Below are 22,764 nucleotides of genomic sequence, written 5' to 3'. Positions count from 1 at the left end.
TCACAAGTCAGATGTTCACTGCCATAGCTGACAGGACATACCATCCCACTGATTGCAGTGCAAGATCCAGCTAACCTATGAGAAACATGAAGATCACATATTTGTGCCTGACCCAGCCCAAATTTGTATTGTCATTCGATCTAGCAGCACACAGCTGTCTCAGTGTCACCAACTAGATTTGTCATTACTTGCTGTGCCAACTTGTGATGATGTTGAAAACATGCTCCCTGAGCTGAGTCAGAGCTGAAACAGACTTTACTAAAATTCCACCAAATCGTGGAAACCAAAGATGGGAAGCTTCTACCCCAGAAAAAAAATGACCACAGAATCAAGAAAAAAAAATGTCCATGTTACTCCTTTGTTCCACCAAGAGAGAAGAAAAATTAAGTTTCTAGATCCATCCTAATCCTTCCCTGATTTAGGCTACCATGTGGGACTGAGATTGCTTAGAACTAATTACTACTTATTTATACTGCTGTAGTACTTAGGGAGCTCAGTTGGAGATTAGGGCTAGTGCCAGCTCCTGTTCACTGCCCCAAAGAGTTTACAGTGCGAGTAAAACAGTGCCAAGAAAACTAATTTGTTCCAGATGGGCCACAGAGGACCTGCCAGAAGTGAGCAAATGTTCATCGTGGCTTCTGAGCTGATTTAAAATGACCATCTACTAATGAATTTCTCCTCATCTCCCACTACCAACCACTTGATCTCGTGCATGATAACAAGAGCAGGAAAAAAAACCTGCTTGAGAATAGTGATGGCACCAGTAGGAACAACAAGGGAGGATGAACTGCTGGGAGCTAAAGGAATCTCCATAGAAGATAATATTTTTGGTTTTAATTTGGCAAGAAGCAACTCTGTCTGATTAACTAATTAGTAAAAAAAAAAACTACCTGGTAAGAACTAAAAATTTTAATAACATGGTTTAAGGCAAACTTCATGTTGTGAAGCAAGATAAAAAATTAAATCAATGCACCATATTTTAATGGGTGGATTCCACCATGTTATCTTGTGATTCAAGACTCCCCATTGAACAAAAATGTCAACTAGCTAAATAATAACTGAGAAAGACATTTTTCTGTTAAATACAGACATAGAAAAGTAAGGTGAACCAAATTAGAAGCTGTGCTTAAAAATAAAGATTCTACTTAATTTGAAATGCATGGAAATAGTTCAATATCCTTTAAAATTTTCAATAAAAGACTTTGCTTTTTGAAGTAGCATGTCCCAGCAGAGACTTTGTGACACAAACCCAGGCTGCTGCATTGAACTGAAGTAAAAGCACAAAAAGGTGAATAAGTGTCATTACATTACTTCCAAGATAAATCATCTCACCTGGACTTCAAGCCACAAGAAAGAGAAATACAAAATCGTGTGATTTTTGCCCTTTCAACAATTTGTATTCATACTGCGAAGCAGCATGTGCATTCTGAAAATTCCTGTATATATCCCCTGTCTTCCAGATAGCAGCAGAAACTGCTTTGAAACTTTTTAGTCCAGAATCAAAAATAACTGTGAATTTTTGAGCATGAGGCTCAATATGAAACTAACATTTAGGAAACCAGGGTGGTTTGGGGTTTTCTTTGCTTTCCCCCTAGAGAAATCACATTCAACTGAATACCAATAATGCAGTTTCTGCATCAGCATGACAACAGTACAAATTTTTCAGTGTGGGAAGTATCTTTTCTTGCTATAATACTTGATGCTCCCACTCATTCTTGACCATACACCAGTGACACACCAAACCATACTCTAGTTCTCCATCCTTCCTCCCACCCAGCTCAGCCCTGTAATAAATCATGTCAGCACCTCTGTGCCAGTGTCAGAGTGAAGTCAGCCCAATTAGCTTAAACTGCTGACGAACATCGGTTTTGCTAAACTGGACAACTTTGCACAAAAACAAGTGCTCACAGCATCTCTTCCGGTGGGTCTGCTGGGGAAGAGGGCAGCATCTTTCACAAGCAGCTGGGAAAGGGCAGCAACTCAAGACACCTCCATTAAAGAAGAAAAATAATCAAGTGCCAATGACCTGAGGTTAAAAAAATAATGCGGCCGTTTTTAATGGCTTCAACAGAGCAGAGCGGAGTTGAAGACCTGCAGGGAATCTGGTCCAGTGTCTCAACTTTCATTTATAAAAAAGAGAAACTCTGATTCTCTTTCATCTCACCCAACCATGAGCTTCTTTAGTTTTTTGACCAGTGTCTGTCTGACTTTTGACCAAACTCAGAGCATGAACACAATTCTGTGTGTGGTTGTTCTTCCCTGAAGCATCAAATGCACAAACCAGGACTTTCTTCTTGTCCCCAAAACAGGTGGACCTTTCTGAAATCTATTTTCCATTACTAAATTAGTTATTATGAGGGAAGAAAGGGCCTCTGACAGCAATAGATATACTGAAGAGTTTTCTTCCATGATGAGGGCTCTATGCCTCGATGAAACATGACCAAGCATTTTCTCTGGGAGTCTCTGTAGCATCAACACTACACACTGTGAAATATAACACTTCTTGTCAACGTTTTCTTCATTTCACTTTTTTGGATGGAAAGGAGGACAAATAGCAGAAGACAATTCTATTTTTAACTTCTTGGGGACTGTGTTTACAGGAGAAATGTCACAATCCTGAACAATGGGGCAAAAGCGGAGACCGTAACGTATGAGAAAGCTGCCTGGGCAGGCACAAGAGATGTAACCTCCTGACTTTTTGCCTTGTAGGAGACTCAATCAGAAGGTAAGAATACATCACACTGACATCTCCCTATTCCCTCATTAGCCTGGAGGGTCAGGCCCTTCGGCAGCCAGGCATCCAAACACTACCAGTCTGATTAAAAACTCCACATTGTCAGGAAGTGAGTCAGAGAAACCCATCTCTGGATGATTTCTGTTGATATACTTAAATTATGCAGCTATAAGAATAAAGTTAGCCCCCATTAGAATTCAAGCTGATGGTGTATTTCATGCTCATTAGCTTTTACAAATATTTTCTTCTGCGATGGGTAATTGAAAAATGTGCATGGTGACTATCCCTGTGGTTGACCTTTAATTTCTTTCTTATGAAGGTTCACTCATATATTCAGTTTTGACGGGTACATTTTATTACTGATCCAAAAAGCTGACCTAAGCAAAGGTCCTAAGCACTATCCCAAACACTCACCCCCTCCTTCATGTTTATTTCAGTTACCAGAAATGCTGCTTGTTCCACTCGGCAGCATTGTCTGCAAGTTTTCATTCCTAGTATTTTGTTGTTGCATTTTTTTGAGGGGGAAAGGATATGGGAGGGAGTAGTTTTATCTGTATTTTCAGTGTCTTGCCTCAGAAGCAAAAAGTTCCCAGGCTTGAACCTTCTAAAGAAATTGAGAGAAAAATCATAATCTAAATAGTTTTAAAAAGGGGCTTTTTTGCCTCATTTTAAGCATTTCTTTATAGTTTTGTAACAGTATGCTAAGCACCAAGGAAATGAACCAGCTCATCAGACTGGTCATTAATGTTTAGCATTTTCTTTTTACAGTCTGTTGCGTTTCCTCAGGACCTGACTAAAACTGATTTGCTGAGCTCCCTGGCTCAGCCTGGGGAATATTTCTTATGGACTAAAAAGAAAAAGTTATTTAAAATCTATTACTGCAGCTGCACTGGATGACTCAAGGGACTGGTGATATGGTATTGACCATTCAATCTAGGTTACCCGCTCACATTTAGTCCGACCTGGGGTGACCAAAAGTTACTGTCTCTGATAATTTACTAGTGGTTTACATGGTAGGAAATTACAGCCTTAAACCATTTCAGAGAGATGATTCTGTATCCCCCAACCTAGCAACAAATGCCATAATCATGGTGCTTTCCGAAAATTAATTTGCCTTAAAATGCACAATTAAAAAAGGAAGCCCTTTTCTGGAAATGCTGATCATCCAGAATCCTGATACTCCTGATAAAACGACTTACTGAGTCGATGTAGAAGGTGTTGGACCCCACGAAGGTGATGGCATCTTGCAGGTCATAGTTGTGCACCCCATTCTGGTAATCCTGGTAGGGCATCACGGTGAGGGCGAAGGGCCCCACGCTGTGTTTGCTCCAGTTGGTCAACTTCACCTGCAGCGGGACGGGGTCGCCCACCTGGCAGTTCACCACGACATCACAGTCACAGAGCTGGCCATCAACAAGGATATCTGCAAATCAAGGAGACAGTTCCACATCAGGCTGGACATCTGCTTTAGAAACTGTGTTAATCTTGATGGGAAACTTAAAGAGAAAAGGTGACCTTGATGAAACCGAGAGTGCAGGACACTTAACTTTGAGAAAGGAAACACACCACTGTTGTCCCATGTAGGGCAGTGCTACAGGGGACCTACTTGAAAAAAACCATTCATGAAGGCCTGATATCTGTCCACAGCTGTTGAAAGAGCTATGAAAAAAACCCAATTATGATCTATACACAGGCACCAGAAGATATTATTTTAATGTCCTCCCTTGAAGGCCAAAGCCACAGACAATTTCTCATGTTTCTCCAGAAAATCAACAGCATCAGATGAAGTGAAATACAAACAGTAACCATTAATACAAACAGATAGATCCAGGGCTGGATGCCCATGTTCACATGTTACGGCCAGAACAAATCCTCCTGTATGGAGGTGACCTTTTGGAGCAGGACAGTCACTGCCAGAATTTGCAATGTAATACATATATTAAAGTCCTGATTATAAGGAAAAAAGGGATTTCAAATTTATACAGCAGTACTATGAGCTTGTTCACTCTTTGCACTTTAATTCCTTCTGGGATTTCTATTTTTAACTCTCTACTTTTCTTTCCCTTTCTGGGATAGCAGAAAATATAAAGCCTCTCAATTGGTTACTGCTGGGACAATGACAACCAGAGTAATGTGTCCACTAACCTTGTCCATTTGCTTATACAGAACCAAAATGTTTCATTACCAACACACTAGGAAATTCTTAGTCCAATTCCCTGCTCTTAAAGGGTTCCCAGTTGTGCAGTATTACTGTATTTTTCAGATGAGGGTTATCTCCAATGCACTATTAATACAGGAACATTTCTATTTCACTACGGGTTCATGTTCAGAGATAAGAGAAAGCCCTGGGACATGTAAGAAAGCATCCTCTGTGTGAATACCTATCCCCACAATCTTATATGCCCGTGAGGCATTTCCATCACTCCAGCTCCTCCTCAGTTCCTTGCCTTATGACATACATCATATTATTCCTTTGCTAACAGCATCAGATTTACATTAGTAATATCCTCTCTTCAAGGAAAGACACTATTTTTATGCTTCAGGAACTTTCACAGAAAAAAAAAAATATAACAAAATGATTTTTTTAAAACTTATTTTTGTTTTGTTGCCTTAGACAAAAAGTACAAAATGATGCATGTTCTTGTGATGCCCTTTAGTCTGGCAAACTGAACAAGCCTCAGCACAGCCACTGGGAGGAAAAAAAAAAAAAGAAGTTAATGCCAAAGAAGAAACAAGTTCAAAAAAGAACATTTATTCCACAGGTCAGATCAGCAAAGCTGAGCTACCCAGATGAAAACCTCTCCTTGACCAAAGCTGCCCAAATGCAGCAGCAAGTCCCAGATACAAGAGGCTTGGCAGAGCAAGCCCAAAAAAACCCTGCAGTGCTCAAACTGGAGCTATCCAAAACCCATGTCTATGTCCCAGCTGGAACAGCCCCCATTCCAAACCTTTCCACAGGAGGTCAGTTTTTGACAATGAGAGCACTGGTGAGGCCACATGTGGAGTGCCTGTGTCCAGTTCTGGGCTCCTCAGTACAAGAGAGACATGGACATACTGGAGAGCCTACAGTGTAGGGTCATGAAGAGGATTAAGGTATTGAAGCATCTCTCCTATGAGGACAGGTTGGGAATGTTCAGCTTGAAGAGAAGACTTCAGGGGATCCCAACAATGTCTGTGAACACCTGGGGGGTGCAGAGAGGACACAGCCAGGCTCTTTTCAGTGGTGCCCCGTGACAGTGCCAGAAGCAATGGGCGCAAACTGAAACACAGGAGCTTCCCTCTGAACATCAGGAAACTGTTTTTACACTGAAGGTGACCAAGTGCTGGCACAGGTTTCCCAGGGAAGTTGTGGAGTCTCCATCCTTGGAGATACTCAAAAACCATCTGGATATGGCCCCTGGCGAGAGGCTTTAGGTGGCCCCACCTGAACAGCGGATAGGACCAGATGATCTCCAGAGGTCCCTGCCAATCTGAACCATTCTCTGATTCTGTGAAAGGAAGTTATAATCACCACTGCATTTTAGGAAAGGGCTAGAAAACTGTTTTGGAGTTGGATTTCTTTTGCAACAGCACACTCTAATCTATGGGCTCTCCTGCCCAACAGGATCAAATTGCTCCTTGCAGTATTGCCCTAAGATCGTGGAGGTGAGGTAGTGGTTATAATGGTATCCCATTATCTGGGATTAACTGACTTGAATTTTTCAAAACACAGAAATGTGTGTCTGTGGATAACCTTAAAGCTTCTCAGTCTCCTGACAGAACTGAACTCCAGTTGCTTCCTTCAAAAGAAATGTGTTTATAGCAATTCATTACATTATATCAGTTCATGTTTCAAAGCTTCTCCCTGCAAGATGAGTCCTTTCATTAACTAAAAAAGAAAAAACAAAACCACTTTTTTTTTCTGGTTCCTCCAGCCAGTGGGTAGCTTCACAAAGGGTTAGCTCCCCAGACCAGCCTGAACCTTCAGAAATATTCCATGGAGTATACTCCACTCACACTTAGTGGATGAATCCTTATTTTCAAGATGCTCATCAACTTGCCTTTTAGCTTTAAATTTCAATGCACTGCTGTACGAATTGTAAATGAACCCTTTGCCCTGTCTCTACCATTGTATCTAATAATAGCTCAGAGCACTGCTTCCTAATATCTTCATGAGAAAACAGAAAATCCAAACAAAAGGGAAGCAATTAAGTCTGGCTCAACCAGATTAATTTTCTTTTGTATTCCTAAAAAAAAATTCAATTCATTTAAGATTGATTCAAGAGCATGTGTGCACACGTGCTTGTGTATATATTGAGAGATAATTTCCTTCCCCTCCAGAACACACTTCCCTCCTGCAGAACTGAAGCCAAGGATCTCAATGAGATGTCAGATGAGAAAGCACACATGGCTGGCGTGCAAAATACTATGGAAAGGAGTGTTTAAAAACAGTCCCCTTTCATCAGGGAGAACAGCTTGGTTTGACAGGCAGTTTTACTCCCTTCCTGACACAGAAAACATCTCATGGACCATACGGATTTGCTTTAATATTTTCATCCATGAACAGAGGAAAAGCCATGTGTACAGGGTCCCATTTCTGCAGATTCAGCTCACTCACACAGATGGCATATAAAAGCTGAGACTGCTCACACCACTGCTGTGAGAGTGAATCATTATTGGCTTTGGAATACAGGAGCTCTGAATCAGATGATACAGTCACTAGCACAGAAGACAGTCGTGGCTGTATCTCCATCCTCCAAAGATTCAGATATGAGAGAAACAGTACTTCAGAGAATTAGAAGGACCAAGTTTAATTCAAACAGAATATATAAATTACATTTCAAAAGTGGGAGCAAAAAATCTGGCTGCCAGAGGGGGAAAAAAAACCCCAAAAGACCTAGAAATCTCTCGATCTCCTTCTAACTAAAAGTTAAATAATTTAAAAAGTAATTTAATAAGCCAACAGAATGCTGCCCCTCCCTTTCCTGTTCATTTACCTACAATGCCCACTACGTTGGCATCCTTGGGTGCCAAACTTACCCTGCAATGCTTGATAGCCATGAAAAAAAGGACAGACACAGTCTCTGCCTTGCACCTATGAACAGGCATAGGACCACTCTATTTTATCTCTAGGACATTCTCTAAGTGATTATTGTATGAAGGGAGAAAACGTTGTCCCACACATTTTGGAAGGCAGAGGATAAGCTGATACAAACCACTGAGAAGGGTGATTGGAAAGCCTTGCTTTTTTCTTTGAAAGCCTTAGCCAAACCTTTTATGAATTAATCTTTAAGATGGAAAAACTAATTCCTGGCCCAGGTGATGAGTGATGCTTATTGACACCACAGGATGTCTGGGAGACCATTCTATGAAAATAATACATCAGAGTTCTTATAATGTCTTTCTTTCAGGATCTCAGAACTCAAGAAAAGAGAATGAATGTTGCTAACAGGAAGACAATGACTATTCCACAAGAAAAACATCACCTACCATCACCTGCCAGGTGCACTTCTGTCTACATCACCCAAAGGAGCCACTTGGAAATGAATGTCAAACACTAATAACATTTTGTGTTATTTACTCTGCTCATATTAACACATTGTAAGTTGTTCTTGCTACTTTATCAGGTTTCCATGAGAGAACTCATTGCCCACCTGTACATCCAGAGTCCTGAGTCACAGCTAATTGCATTTCTGCACCCAAATCCCCATTTGCCACTGTCAAAGTTTAATTTTGGAAAGCTGCACACAAATACATTTAACCTCAGTGGAAATGCATATTCCAGCAATGTTTACTCTCCTCACTCATCCTTGGGTTGATTTTAAAAAACAGGCTGCAGAGGAAGGCAGGGTGGTTTTGCCCATTGTTACAGTGGGGGATGGAGACATTTCCATTTGGTATTTCCTTTTAAACTGGATGTTGAATCCCCAGCTAATGTAGTTGCACTGGCCTCTGCCATTCACTGCAGCTGGCCCAAGACTTCCAGCAAACACCTCACAGAGCAATGGCTTTGTCCAAACAAGTAGGCCAACAAAGCTCAAGGCATGAAATGCCCAACTGAGTAAATACTTAGCACATACAAGATAAAGGAGACCTTTAAGCCCAGAAAAGCAAGCCTTGCCTACAGTTACTGTTAGGGTACTTTACCAATTAACGATTGTTATGCTGTTAGAATTGTTCCAAAATACTAGTTTTACTCATCTCTGCCTGTGAACCGGGAGAGACATGGTCTGTGGAGGAGAAAGGAGCAGACAAAAATCAGTGACATCTCTTGATAATATCCATCAGGTACTTTTATAGAGGAAAGTCAAAGAACAAGAGCCCAAGCCAGAGTTGCTGGAATGGTCTCACAGAATGATTTGGTTTTTCTGTATTCAAAAAACCTAAAGTGCTGATTAAATTTTTTGCCCAGGCCAGCTTTACTTCTAATTGCCCTAAAAGAGCAAGGAAAGGGCCAGCCCTGCTGTCTGGAAAAACTTCTTCAGTTTTCTTTTTTTCCCATGCCCTTTTCTTCAAGAATGTTTGTTCAGGGTTTTGCAAGGAACTTAACAATGCAAAGAGAACTCCTTTTGAAATCATTTATTCAGAAATACGTTGAACAATTCTCTCCATTTCTGATCTTACATTTTATGCAGGTGAAAGAAAGATCAGAAAGGAGGAAAAACCTGTACTACAGGCAAACTCTCTGTACAGAGCAAGTTGATCCTGTCTCCAAACAAGCACATTCCCTGTCCCTCCTGTCATGCTTCATGTCAGTTTTAGTAGCCTGGTTTCGGGGTTCAATCTCATTATGGCAGCTTAGAGGAGAAGGTGATGTGGTGTTCTGTTGAGGTGATAGGATCCTTGAATTTGTTTGTCTGTCTCCTCCAAAATATGAAACCAAACACTGTTTCTGTTTCCCCTTTTTGCACTTGTTCTCCCTAGTGCATTCCAGTTTCCTTTCATTTTCCAAACTGTTCATGCAAATTATTTGCGCACAGAGATGTAGCATTGGTTAAATTCATTTGTCCATGATGAGGTCTTGCAGTATTTTCAGAGCTGAATACATCCATACAAAAGATATTTCTATGAATATAAAAATTGTGTTCCTGTCATTCTCATCATGAAAGCGCTGAATGGTTATTTAATAACACAAGACCCTCACAGCTACTTACATAAAACCTTCTGTATGTGATTTGGACCTGCTCCTCACACCAAACCTGAGCATCTTAGCTTGGAATGCCAAGATCTCCTGCTCATCTCCTGCTCATTTATTGTTATACTGACACAATACTGAGCCAAATCCACCCCCTGCTTAATTTCTCTGCAGTCAGTAGTAACAGAGCACAGAGGTGTACAGATGTTTGTGTTGCAACAGCTTTAAATTACATGGATATCTCACCTTGTCAACCACTGCTAGTTCTGTCCTAAAAACTGCCATAATACTCAGAGCTTGCTGATCCCAAACCCCTATGGACCTGAAGAGTTCAGCTCCTCTTCTGGTCAAGGCTCTTGGACAGTGACGAATAAAAAACATATGAACAAACTATTGCAGCTTTCTGAAAGTACCAACAACCCAGAGACCTTCAGCCAACATAGGGGCACAAACATGAAAACAGGAAAGTTGGCAGAGGACAGGATGACTGAACATGAACATACGCTGGTGAAAAGCGGTAATTGCTTTCACAAGACCTCTGAGCTGCCCAGTTCCTGGCAGGCTTCCCATTCCCAAACATTTTAGAATTGAATTAAGGACACTTTATTCACTCCAAAAGCAATTAAAAAGAAAAACACATTTAAAATATAGTTCTAGCAACAATAAGCAATTAGTCTTTGATAATTGTCTGTGTCTTCCTATTTAATCACTCTCTTGCAGTGGCCAGTATGCTGATGACAGATCCCAACTGGTCCCATTATCCTTCCTGCCAAATTGCTTCCAGTTTGTGTCTGTCCTTAACTCTGTGATGACAGTGGACTGAGGATGCTGCAGCATCCCATAGGACTCACTTGCAAAAGGATTCTTCAACCTTGACATTTGCCCTGAGTGAGCTTTCTTCCTCCAAATCAATATGTTTATGTCCAATTTTAATCTCCAAGACACGTGATCAGCATTCAGTTTTAGTGCTCCTTGATCTCGGTCCTAAACACCAAGATGTAATACAACCTTCTTCAATTAACTTGAAATCCCAGGGTCACGCTGGCTGAGGAGGGAAGCATGAACATGACTAGTGCTCTGGGGTTTGGATTCCTCCAACTTCCACTTGAGATCTTAAAACCTGAATGCACATGAACCACAGACTTATTTAAGAAATGACTCAGTTCAGTGTAACCTCCCTGGCTTTGGTGGGAGTTATTTTACTATGCACATGCCTTTTATGACAGACATTTCTCCTTCCCTGTGAAATTGTTGGCACATGAATGGCACCCGCTTGTCTCATTTCTCCTCTGGCAGCCAAGATAACCTGTGATTTGGTGATTTGCCCAATTTGCTATCAAGTGAAAATCACTTTAGAGTTTATACTGCTTGTGTCTAGTCCTAATCTAAATGCTCAAAGGCAGATCCCTAAAATTTTAAGATGCTCAAAGCTCTGTTTTTCAGTAAACTCATGAAAATCCCTGAACTCCTTTTGACTTATTTTAAAATATTCCATGACATGGTACCACCTTGCTGAAATAGTCTCATTTCTGACTGTGGGCCAACCTTTTTTTATCTGTTCATCACAAGCAGGTTTGACAAAGACTTCTTTTTATTATCTGCTACATAGCCAGGAGGTCAGGCTGGCATACGGTGCATGCCGGTGTTTGAAATTTCACAATCCTGGGATTTGCATGTTATTTTAGGTTACTGAAAACTTTATAGTTTGTCTCTGTCAGGACTACTTTCAGAGCATTCTTACCATGCCCTGTGGGGGGAAAAGAAAGGGGGGGGAAAAGCCCTATATTACATTTAAGCAAAACCAAAACATATTAGGATATATCATATAACACTGTTTTTTGTATACTGGCAGCTTTGTGCAAAACCACTGCAAGAATGAACAGAATTATAGAATATCCTGAGTTGGAAGAGACCCACAAGGATCACTGAGACCAAATTCTGGCTCTGCACAAGACAAACCCAAAAATCACCATAACATGACTTAACCTACAGTACATCGTTCCTCACTGGTTGCATAAGGATACTTGACATTTTCTTCTTTTTTCTGCCATTCTGCAGTGATGGATGTGAGACAAAGCTCTCCTTCTACAGAGAATATTTCGAAAAGCCTCATACCAACTGTGTCAGAGTTTTTGACTTGAGGCTGCAAAAGTTAGTGGTAGAAAAGGAGACAATAGCACTTCTGTGCTAGTTTAGAAGTCTGTCTCAACCTCAAAGCAGGTTTAGTCTAGACACTAGATAGGTTGCAGACCTCCAGGGAGTGTTACCTGCTCTAGAAATCAGTGATAAGGGTGGTGATTCTGGCACACTCCCTATGGAGATGGCATTGAGCTAGCAACTGGTCACAAGCAGAGACACAAAACTGGGCTCCTGTACTCAGTTTTGTGCATGCAAAGTCAAATACGTGGCTTCAGCCACACAATTTACTTACCAAAACTCTCACAGAATATGTAAATATGGAAGCAGAATTTGTTTTTATGTATTTTCTACCATTTCAAGTGGAAACAGTATTTTCTGCTTTATCCATTCAACAGGCACAGTGGTGCTCTGAACTCTTACACAGATACAGCATCATACCTAACAGGTAAACTAACAGGTACTTCTTTTTTTCAAAATTGCTAGTTAAATAAACACAATGTGTAGTATAATTGTCTTATTTGAGGCCTGAAGGAACTTAAATGCAGATGAGAAGAGAGATGAGACAGCCAGTAGGTATCTCCATGCCGAGATGTATAGAAACACCAGTGCAGGATGCTTTAAGAAAGCAAAAAAAACCTTATACTGATTATTTAAATAAAAATTATTTGTCTGCCTCATTTTCCACGTTTCTATTAAGAAAGAACCATGTAATATTACATAAGATGTCCAGGCTGTAAGAATTTTCGTGTCCTTGTAGATCAGTCAAAGCTTGGTACGAGATAATATATAACCCCCTATTAACAGGCAGGTAGATGATTTACCACATTTCAGTGGCTGTGTAAATATGAGCAGTAGGACACTGAGCCTCACAGGCCTCCTTTAGCCCAGCCATGACTGCAAGCCAATGAGCTGAGCTAAATGAGAGACATTAAACAAGCCCAGGTACAAACACTGCGATCACGGGCGGCACTTTCTGTCCAGGGAAGGTGTGACGTGTGGTTAGCAGACCACATGTGCCCAATGTCCACAGACCAGAGCTGCTGAAAAGCAGAGGTGCACATCAAAATGGATACATTCTTCATGAAGTCTCTTCGAATTTCAGTCACAGCATATTTCAGTCTAATAACTCTAAGTTGTTTTACTTACCAACAGATTGAGTTAATTTTTTTCCCATTTTCCCTACATATGATGTGTCCACTTTTGCATTAAGATATGAGACAATAATCCAGGCAGATGTGAGCTGGAAACTATCAAGCCCTACTACGATGCTGTGACTTCTTTTTCTGATTGCATCCTGCTTCTATATCATAACCTGTCTCAAAATCCAATTTGAATCCACAAAAGAACTACAGTAATAGATATATGCAGATGGAAGTTTTCAGTCATCCTCTGTGACATAAATCCATATTTTTCCTTATTAGATTGGATATGAACACTCAAATAACAATCAGAAAACAACAAATCTCTAAGCCTAGTGCCATCAAACCAAACAAATTTTGGCCTTTCTCTGAGATATTTCTGTTAATAATTTACTACTTCTAAAACTGAACATGCTCAAAACCTAGCTCCTGAATTTTTCATGAAGTCCTTTCCTCTCTGTACCTTTCTTAATTTCAGAAATAAAATCGGACTCTCTCCTGCCAATCTCGGTTTTCACTTTGACTTGATCTCCTCTCATGACTCACACCTTCAGTCTCTGATTAAACCTGATGCCACTTTCTACAAAACTTCTCCAAATCTGACCTTTTCACTCTGCCTACATTGCCAAACCCTCATCCAAAACCTAACTGGATCACAAGCCTTAACAATTAAAATCTCTTCATCTCTGGTTTTGACACTAGTTGCCTTCTTATTCTCCTGAAGACCTTGTATCAAAGACCACCCTGTAGGTCTGTGACCTGGCTATGTCCACATGGCACCTCGCACAGACCTCATTCCCAGCCTGTCTGCTTTCCAGCTATAGCAGTAGAGCACAGTCCGGGCTAAATTCCCACATACTGATCCATCTTTTCCCATGCAAGCTGAAACCTGTTGCTGAGGTCACACAGTAATACCCACAGAAACCTACTGGTTGTGCTCACTGATATCTGGGGTCTACAACTTGTGTGCAAAACTACTTCTCTCTTATTACTCTGTCATATTTTACCTATTCCTCCTCCCTGCTAACCTTTTTTTTTTTTTCCATATGGCATATATACTTCTATAGCATGTAACATATATAGAACCAGACTATAAGCTCTTAGGGACCACAATACTCATGTTCCTAAGAGCTTGGCAGAACAATTTGTATGACACCTGGAACTATGCAGAGCTATTTTCCTGGGATGCGAAGACAGCAGTGCCAGAGTCAGAAAAAATTTTAAAAAATCTTAAATAAATTAAAAATATCTTTATATCTCAAATCTCAAGGCTATCTTGGTGAGGCAAAGTGAGCACTGTACCAGTTCTCCACATGGGAACACTGAGACATTTCAGGAAGGAGTTAACCTGATCTGAGAAGAGCAGATAGGAGTTTTCACTGAGCAGAAATAAATGCGTAGTTACCAAACAAAACTGAGAGGGAAAGGGGACTTCCAGAGATAGAGAAAAACATCTTAATTGTAAGCTTTCAAAATCCCCATGCTGGCTCATCGAGATACCAACTCCTTATGGGAATAAGTTTAAACCAAAGGTAAAACCTGAGGATTTATAGGACATGCAGGAAGGGGTAGAGAGGATAAAAGGAAACTCAACCATAAAGAAAAGTAAACTGAAATAAAAATAATGCTATTTAAAGGAGAAGTCTTTGAGAAAACAGTTAAAGTAAGAGCGTAGAAACTGTTTCTTTCCCATCACTGCATTTTGAAGGAATAGAGACCTCAGATATCAGCACAGTGAAGTGCGCAGAGGATGAAAACTCCGTGTTTAATAAAACTGTAAATATAACATTGTGGGGAGAGAAGAAGAGAAACACTGAGTTCAGTTAGAGAGTAAAAAATTAAATCCTGTCCATATCCAAGGCTGTGAGCCATGCCTTGGGCTTTGTCTGTCAAGTGCTGCAAAGCATTCCTGCAAACCCCTCTCCTTTTAATTGACAGTCCGGGTGGCAAAACCTTTCCTCGCTCCAACCCTGTGACTGTGCTCCAGCCTGCAGAGCTGCTGGGAAGATGAGCAATGAGCAGGTGTCAAATTCTGTCCTTTTATCTTTGGCTTTTAAAAGACAGACACAATTATGCGCAAAACAGCGTAGTGCGGCAGCTGATTAAGTCTCTTTTCTAAGAATTATTTTCACAAGGCTCTGTGAGCAGCCTGGCCAGAGCTATCAGCTCACCTGCAGACACAGCACTGTGGCTGCTCCACCTTCTAGAGACCCACAGACAGAGAAGCAGAGACGAGAAATTATTAACTCCTCACCCTCCACAGAAGACAAAGCAGCCCTACATTGTCTGTCAGGGTCTCTCTGGCACAATCTTTCAGTGGTTTATGCATTTTGAGATTATGTGTTCATGTTTGATACATATTAGTGGGATGCCTAAGAAACAAAGGGAGGTTGTCAAGCATTGGAAGTTGACAAAGTTGAAAAAAATTGAAGATAAAGGTCTTCAAAATTCAGTGTATGGAAAGACTTAATGGCTTCTTATACCTCTGAAGTCACGTATCATTTTGTGAATTTACATGTGAAGTGTGAAGAAATGCATTTTGTTTACTCCTACAAAACAGAAATAAAAAATCCTCCCAAACCCTATCATCTCTGTACCTGCTGGGACCAGATTTTTAACTTTATAGAAATCCATTACCTACAGGTCTGGAAAATGGTATTTCATGGAGTTTTTACTTAGCTGTCCAGGAAAAGAGAGTTGAGCTTTTTTTTTTTTAAATTAAAAAAGAAGAAAGGAGGAAAAAAGAAAAATAGCTTTTGCTGGTTTGAATTGATCTGAGAAAGGAACTTATGCATTTCATATGAAAAGGAAACTTTCCTTGCAGTCTTCATGCAAAGACTGAGGGTGTATGTCAAGGGATCCTGGTTGTCCTCCCAGTCCCAGAGGCAGTTGTGCCAAAGCAACAGCTCTGAGAGGGCAGAATTAAATGATTAAATAATTAAATAAATGTCTCCTGGTGCCATCTCTATCATCACTGCTGTTTGGACAAGCACAGCCTCCAAACTGTGCATATGGGACATGCCTCTTAGTGCTAACTTATCATCCTTACATCCAAAACAAGATAGGTTTTATATGCATCCTCATTATGTAAAGAGGAGAGGAGAGAGGATCATTTTGTCCTGATCCTTTCTAAACTAAAGAGATAAAAGTTTTCAGTGCCAGGGAATTTTTTTTCCTGAAATGTTCAGGTCTCTAGCAATAGTTTAGGCTATGCTTTTCCAAAAATACCTTTGAAGTAACTGAGTGAAGAGGAGTTTATGATATGGTTGGAAAGTATATAAAACAAACAGTGACATATAATGGAAGCTGCTCCCAAAAGCATTTGTGATTTCAGCAAGTACAGAGCACTGGGAGTTAACCACTCTATTATGTGGCTTGTCTTTTGCAGTGTTAATTTGTGAAAAAGTCTGTCTTTTACACACTTGCAATCCAAACAAAGGAACAAATTAAAAGAACTAAGCACACAAACCATGCTGGGCAATAGAGTGTTGCAGCCAAACACTGCCAGTAATCTATATTCACACTGTATCACATGAACTGACCCAGAATTAACTATGGCTGCCCTCTCCTGGAAAACTCTCTGGAACAAATGAAGTTTCTCTCATCCATTTCCATTAATGGCATTAGCATGCTTAATGGCAAAACCACATCAGAATAACTGGATAAACAGCTACAAGGAAGCTGTAACAAGCAACAATATAATTGAACTATTTTTCCATAAAGGTCTTGAATAGATATTCTAGTCCCCTTTGTAAACCAGGGTACACAACTGAGCTCACTCAGAGAATGCAAACTGTGCTTCCTGGCTTTAAGTCTCAAAATAGATGCCAATGTCAGGATGGGAGTAAGAAGGAAACAACTTGCGGTCAATTCCTAGATGATCTTCAAATTCAGAGACCTGACTGTGAGCTTTAGGAAACTTCACTGGAAATCTTAATCCCCTTGAGGTTCACTGATGAAACACTTGCAACATGAGCCCATGAGCTCCAAGAGGGGATGCAGTGCTGGCAGCAGGCTCAGCAGAACATCCTGCTGGTACATCTCTGTGCACATCTAAAGAGCTCTTACTTCTCTCTGCAAGTAAAGACAGAATTACCAGAACAAACGAGGACAGGGCAAGGATGTTAGCACGAGTCAACAAATGTCCTGACCCATAGTCTTAGATGTTACTGCTATGATGCAGAGTAAAAGTGGTTTCAGCCTCTTGTCCATAGCTATACAATCACCTATTACTACACCATTCATACCACCTTTTCTCTGAAGACATTTCTTGGCTGTGCCCATTCCAGAAGAATCTTTTAAAATCCTTTCTTGAGAAACAACAGACAGCATAAGATGGTAATTTAGGAAGATGACTGGCCAAATCCAAGTCATTACTTCTTCCATAAAGGCATTACATCTAGTGATAAGAGCAGATAGTTACACAGTAATGTTGTAGAAACATGATGAGATTTCATTAGATTTGGACACCAAACTCATCAACAGAGTATCCCTGATCAAAACAAATGAACGAAAATCAGAGGTAAAGAATTAATCACCTTCATGAGAGGTTTGACTTTGAAAGGGTTCTAAAAATAGCATCAATCTTAAATATCTATCAGAGCAGGATAATCTGTTAAATGAAGCATCTCATTCAAAACTACAAAGTTAAGTTCAAGCATTTTAGAAGCTCATTAGTAAATATCTACAAATGTAGAACTTTGCTATCTTTTCTTCACTTCCTCTTTATCCACATTGCTCCTGACCATTTCTTAATGTCTCTTGCATTTTCCTCTGAAAGTAGCTAAAGTGTACCATGGACTGTATCAAAACAGGCAAAATCTGTGCCCTCAAATTATCGCTTTGTCACGTAATGACCAGTGAAATCTCCATGAACGCAACGAGCCCTTTCAGATGCCACATTCGATTTGCCTCAATGAAAGTAGCTGTAATAGAAAGCAGATGCTCCCCAACAAGTTTGCCAGCTGTTGAAATGATATGCAGATGTTGAGCACACTGAAATCCAAACACACGACCCTTCAATAAAAAGAGAACTCACTGCCAGACTTAAAAATGCTGAGCCAAGTTCTTTATCACCATAAAATGCAATAAAGTAACACTACTCCTACATTTCTTCCACAAGTACAGAAGCAATAAACCCACAAAACAAAGCACTGAAAAGTTATAGAAAAAATAGAGAATTGTCTTTGACAGGAAAGATCAATTCCAGTTGTCTTTAATGACCTGAATGCTATAGAATTCAACTGTAGCATCCATCCTCTTGTTTTTCCAATTTTATTTGTAGCTAGGTTCCATTTTTACATTCCAAAGCATGGCAGCCTCCAGCAGAAAATGCTTTGTATGAGGAAAGGTTCATTTCCTCAGACACTTTTCTTTGAGATCTAATGTAAATGAATATCACTGTCTTCTCTCTATAAAAAAACTAATAAAATTGTTAATTAGTTGAAAATCAGGCAAGCTTGTCCCACTCTTACACTATTCTAAGTCTAAGAAAAGGAACCAGTTTTTGCCACAGTGTGCCAAGACTTGCTATTAACAAGAATCTGAAAATCAACTTCTTGAAGGCAGGATACTGGCTGAAAATGAATATTCTCTCACAGAAAAGAACAACTACCAGTAAAGACCAGCAGGAGAACTGTTGGCACTTACAAGTTTTATTTAATTTTTAACGTCTCAAAGTCATTCAGCAGAATGGACTGCTGTCTCTATCATCCCAAAGCACCTCATTAAATGAGAGAGTTAATCATGTATATTCTGCTAATGAGAAAACACGATTAAAAAAGTTCAGAGAAGTGAGAATGAGGAAAAAATTGACGAGAATTAAACCTCTTTCCAACTTAGGAACATGCCTGTGGTTCACAAAATGTAAGGAGTAGTACAGTTAACAAAATATAAGCTGTAATTATGTCTTCTGTCAGTCAACAGTAATTAAACCAGTCAAAAATTCACGGGACTGCTTTCTGATAGGGATCCATGGGGGGAATTTCTGTCCTGCCTATGGTCTGATGGTCTAGAAAGGAAGGGTCTTCCAGCTTTCTGACACATAAGATATTGCAATTAATATACATGACTGTACACCCTGTATGGCTTTGGCATTTGGGTCTCCTGCATTTATTGAAATTTGGCGTTAGGACCTTGCTGAACTAAGGATATGCACATTTATCCATGGATGCACCCAGTAGGTTTATGGAGAAATACATGGAATGACTCACTGCAGGTATCAGGTTCATAATTAAGATGGCTAATTGATTAACTATTAATTGCTAGTAGCTACTTATACATACAGCTACATCATACACATTTTACCATGGCAACTTCCTTTGCCCATTGACCCACCCATTTGAGAGTCATTGTAGCATTTCAGATCTTGGAAGTTTTCATAAACTCCTTGTCAATCTCTCTCCACAGGTCATTAAATATAGAATTTTCTTCCAATTTATATCCGTCCAGAAGGACTCCATTCTATGCCAGTAACAGCTTCTCTGTGCCTGAAAGTACGAGGCCTAGTTATATCTGGGCTATTTCTATTTGACACCAAGATGGAAAAAGGGTTTCATTTGCTCAGTCAGCCTTTCCCCTGCAAATGCAGGAGTATTTCACGCATATATTTACTCATGCATTGTGAATTCACAGACTCACAACAACCCCAGCAATAAATCTAAATATTTGAAAGTAACCATGGCAGAATCGCTTCAGAAAATCCTTCTGAGATCAGCGTGAGGTTCATTTTCTTGCAGTCTGCTGAAATATTTACACACATCTTTGTTTTGTGATGTGATTTGCCTGTCGGTAACACTGAGCAGAAATCTACCTTACCTAGACTTGTCATCCTATCAAAACAGTCATAAATACTTGAATCCTATAATGAGAATATGCATTGTCTGGAACTGTGGACTGTAATGTTCTCTTGGACCATTCGCAAGTGTGGCTTTTTATTGCTTGGCCATGGTGTGCAAGGCCATTGAAGCCAGCAAACACCATTTCCCTGGCTGCCCACTCACCAAGTCCTGGGTAGAGTAAAAATATGACACAGGCTGTACTGAGAGCCCTGAAAAACCACCTGCCACCTTTGGCTCGGACAGCTGAGCAATTTGTCCTGGGCAGTCATAGGAATGGCCTTTCTGTTGAGATTTCCAGGGGAGAAAAATACAGCTGTTAATTAATAAAATAGCTAAAGTTTATCTGCAGGTTGTTTATCCTAATAAGCAGAGCTGGTATTATGATTGCAGCTTTTCAAGTTACTGCACTGCCTTGCAGAAAAAGACCTGGAGCAATGAAGATAACAGTGATCATCTGAAATGGGTCCTAATCCTTCTGAAACGGTTGTTATTCAGAAAGATCAATCAAGTTAGGGGGAGATAAAAATCCCTTTCTTCTCCAAAGACTAAAAATTTGTTTACTTGTCTGGTTGGTTTCTCTTCACATTTCTCTCCTTTATCTTCACTACATCGCTGTCACAGGTCTGTTAAATTGGCAGCACTCAAGGGGGTGCCTCGGGAATGAATGGTTCCCTACTTAAAGCTGGTATCACATATCTAACACACCAAAAAGCAGCGATCACTACACGAGACTGTTAACAGGCTCAAAGAAAAAGACTCAACAGTGCCAAAACAGCCTGGCTTTATGTCCTGGACCACTGTTCTGGTCATGTGATACTTTCTTTGGATCCCGTCCCTGACTGCCTGTGCTCCACTGCAAAAAAGTTGCAGTTGCTACTTAGAATTGTAGAATCATTTTGCTCCTTAGAGTTGTGCCCCCATCTCCATCCATGACTATAGCTTTGTTACTCCTCACACTCTGCCCTACCAGCACATGGTCTCAAATGTTCTTTCCTCTCCAGCCTTCTCCTAAAATACCCATTATACATGTGATGGTCCCTCCACATGAGCAATCATAGAATCAAGGAATGGTTTGGCTTGGAAGGGGCCTTAAAGATCATCAATTCCAACTCACTGCCATGGGCAGGGATACCTTCCATTAAACCAGCTTGCTCAAAGCCCTGTCCAACTTGATACCTCACTTCCCACAGCATTTTCAGTACATGGCTTTTGGGGACAGTGCTAAAGGATAATGGCTTGGGAGGTGACCAGAAGAAATGACCACTAATTCTTTTTCTGGCCTTTGCATGCATTTTCATAGTAGAGTTTTCCCAGACATTCTCTCTCCATCAATGAAAACAACTAGTCTTATCAGTTCCTTGGGGAGTAAGGCAGAGAACAGTCATAGCTCCTCTCCCCAACAGGTAAAGATGAGGAAAATCAGAGCTCTTGTGAGTTCTTGGATCCATTGGAAAAAGCCACATATGTCTTTTGCAGTGCAGCTTTCTCAGGTAATCCTATATACAAACACAGCATATTTTCTTCTCCATAAATGCTTTCCAGTCCCACTGAAGGAGCCTGATAAAGAAAAGGAGGAGAAATAGCCAAAACTGAGATTGAAAAGAGAGGTAATCTCCACCTGTAAGAAGACTCTGATCGCTACATCTATAATAATTCTTCTAGTTTATCCAGTCTAGTTGCAACTTCAAAATGATGAGACTATCAGCATATGCTGTAGGAAATTCTTCCATATTTCAATAGATCTTACTGTCAAAGCTCCTTCCATCTCAGTCTAAATGTTCCCATCTTAATTTTATCCCATTACTCTTAGTTATATCCTATATTCCAGCCTCAAAATAATTCCACTCCCATATGGTATTGGTATCCTAATATTTCTATCCTTCACTACCCTCTGGCATAGGAAGACATTAGAAAAATATACTGGAATAAATTAAAATTGTCAGAAAAGCTAATGAATGCCAGATAATTTAAAAATAAATACAATTACAGCAGTTAAAAATGGAGAAGGACTATTAGATTACTGAATGCGTCTCTGAATACAGAATGCCTTAAATTAATCTTATATTAAGTGTGATCTAAGTCAAAAGGTCAAGAAGAATTTTGCATATCTTCTTTAATTTAGAATTTCCTGTCCTTTATACAATATGCCTCAAAAGGTTAATACAGCAGCACCTGAAGGTGTGTTAATTTATTTCTCAGAAATCTACTTAACTTCTTTTAAGAAAATTATGCACTTCGTCTTACAGAAAACTCATCTCCAATGTAAAGATCTTGGACAGGACTTTAGTTAGGCTACTTGTGTTTTCTTCAAGTTGAGTGCAAAGGGAAATATTGCCGTGCCTGTCTGCAGTCAGGTAGAACTGCTGCATCCAACCTCATTTGAGCTGCAGTTTCAACAAACACACACGGGAATGCAGTACTGGAAGAATATTTGATTGTGTTTGTTTACCAACAGTGTTGATGCCAAGTAGCTTTGCCTGGCAAAAAAAAAAAAAAAAGAATAAAAAAAAGGACGAAATTTGATTTTTAATAATACCACAACTCTGATAGGAACTGTGTTACAAGAAATACCATTTCAGGACATCAGAAGACAGATGGTCTAAATGAAAAAGCAATACATCAAAATCTCAAACCTTGAGTCTTGCGAAAGTTATTTTAAAGGGAACATAAACTTAAATACATATTCCCAAAGTCACACCATGTAGCATGACTGTAATCATCAGTGGCCCCATTTCAATTAGATTACGGGTTTTTTGTTTGTTTTCTTTGTGGTTATACCTGAATTAGCTCAAGACACAA

At 40.0% G+C, this 22,764-nt stretch overlaps 1 protein-coding gene across 8 annotated transcripts in view; it reads right to left on the bottom strand.

The window, feature by feature from the left end:
- TRAPPC9 (trafficking protein particle complex 9) overlaps nucleotides 1-22,764 on the bottom strand; it is a 455,047-nt gene that overhangs the window by 4,438 nt on the left and 427,845 nt on the right. For all 8 annotated transcript variants that reach the window (XM_017818312.1, XM_017818311.1, XM_017818313.1 and 5 more), the window contains one exon: nucleotides 3,934-4,157. In XM_017818312.1, the coding sequence (XP_017673801.1) occupies nucleotides 3,934-4,157 (224 nt within the window). The remainder of the gene's footprint in view (nucleotides 1-3,933; nucleotides 4,158-22,764) is intronic.

This window comes from Lepidothrix coronata, unplaced genomic scaffold (assembly GCF_001604755.1).
Source record: "Lepidothrix coronata isolate B3197 unplaced genomic scaffold, Lepidothrix_coronata-1.0 Scaffold67, whole genome shotgun sequence".
NCBI classification, from domain to species: Eukaryota; Metazoa; Chordata; class Aves; order Passeriformes; family Pipridae; genus Lepidothrix; species Lepidothrix coronata.
This window is presented reverse-complemented; position numbering and strand designations above follow the sequence as displayed.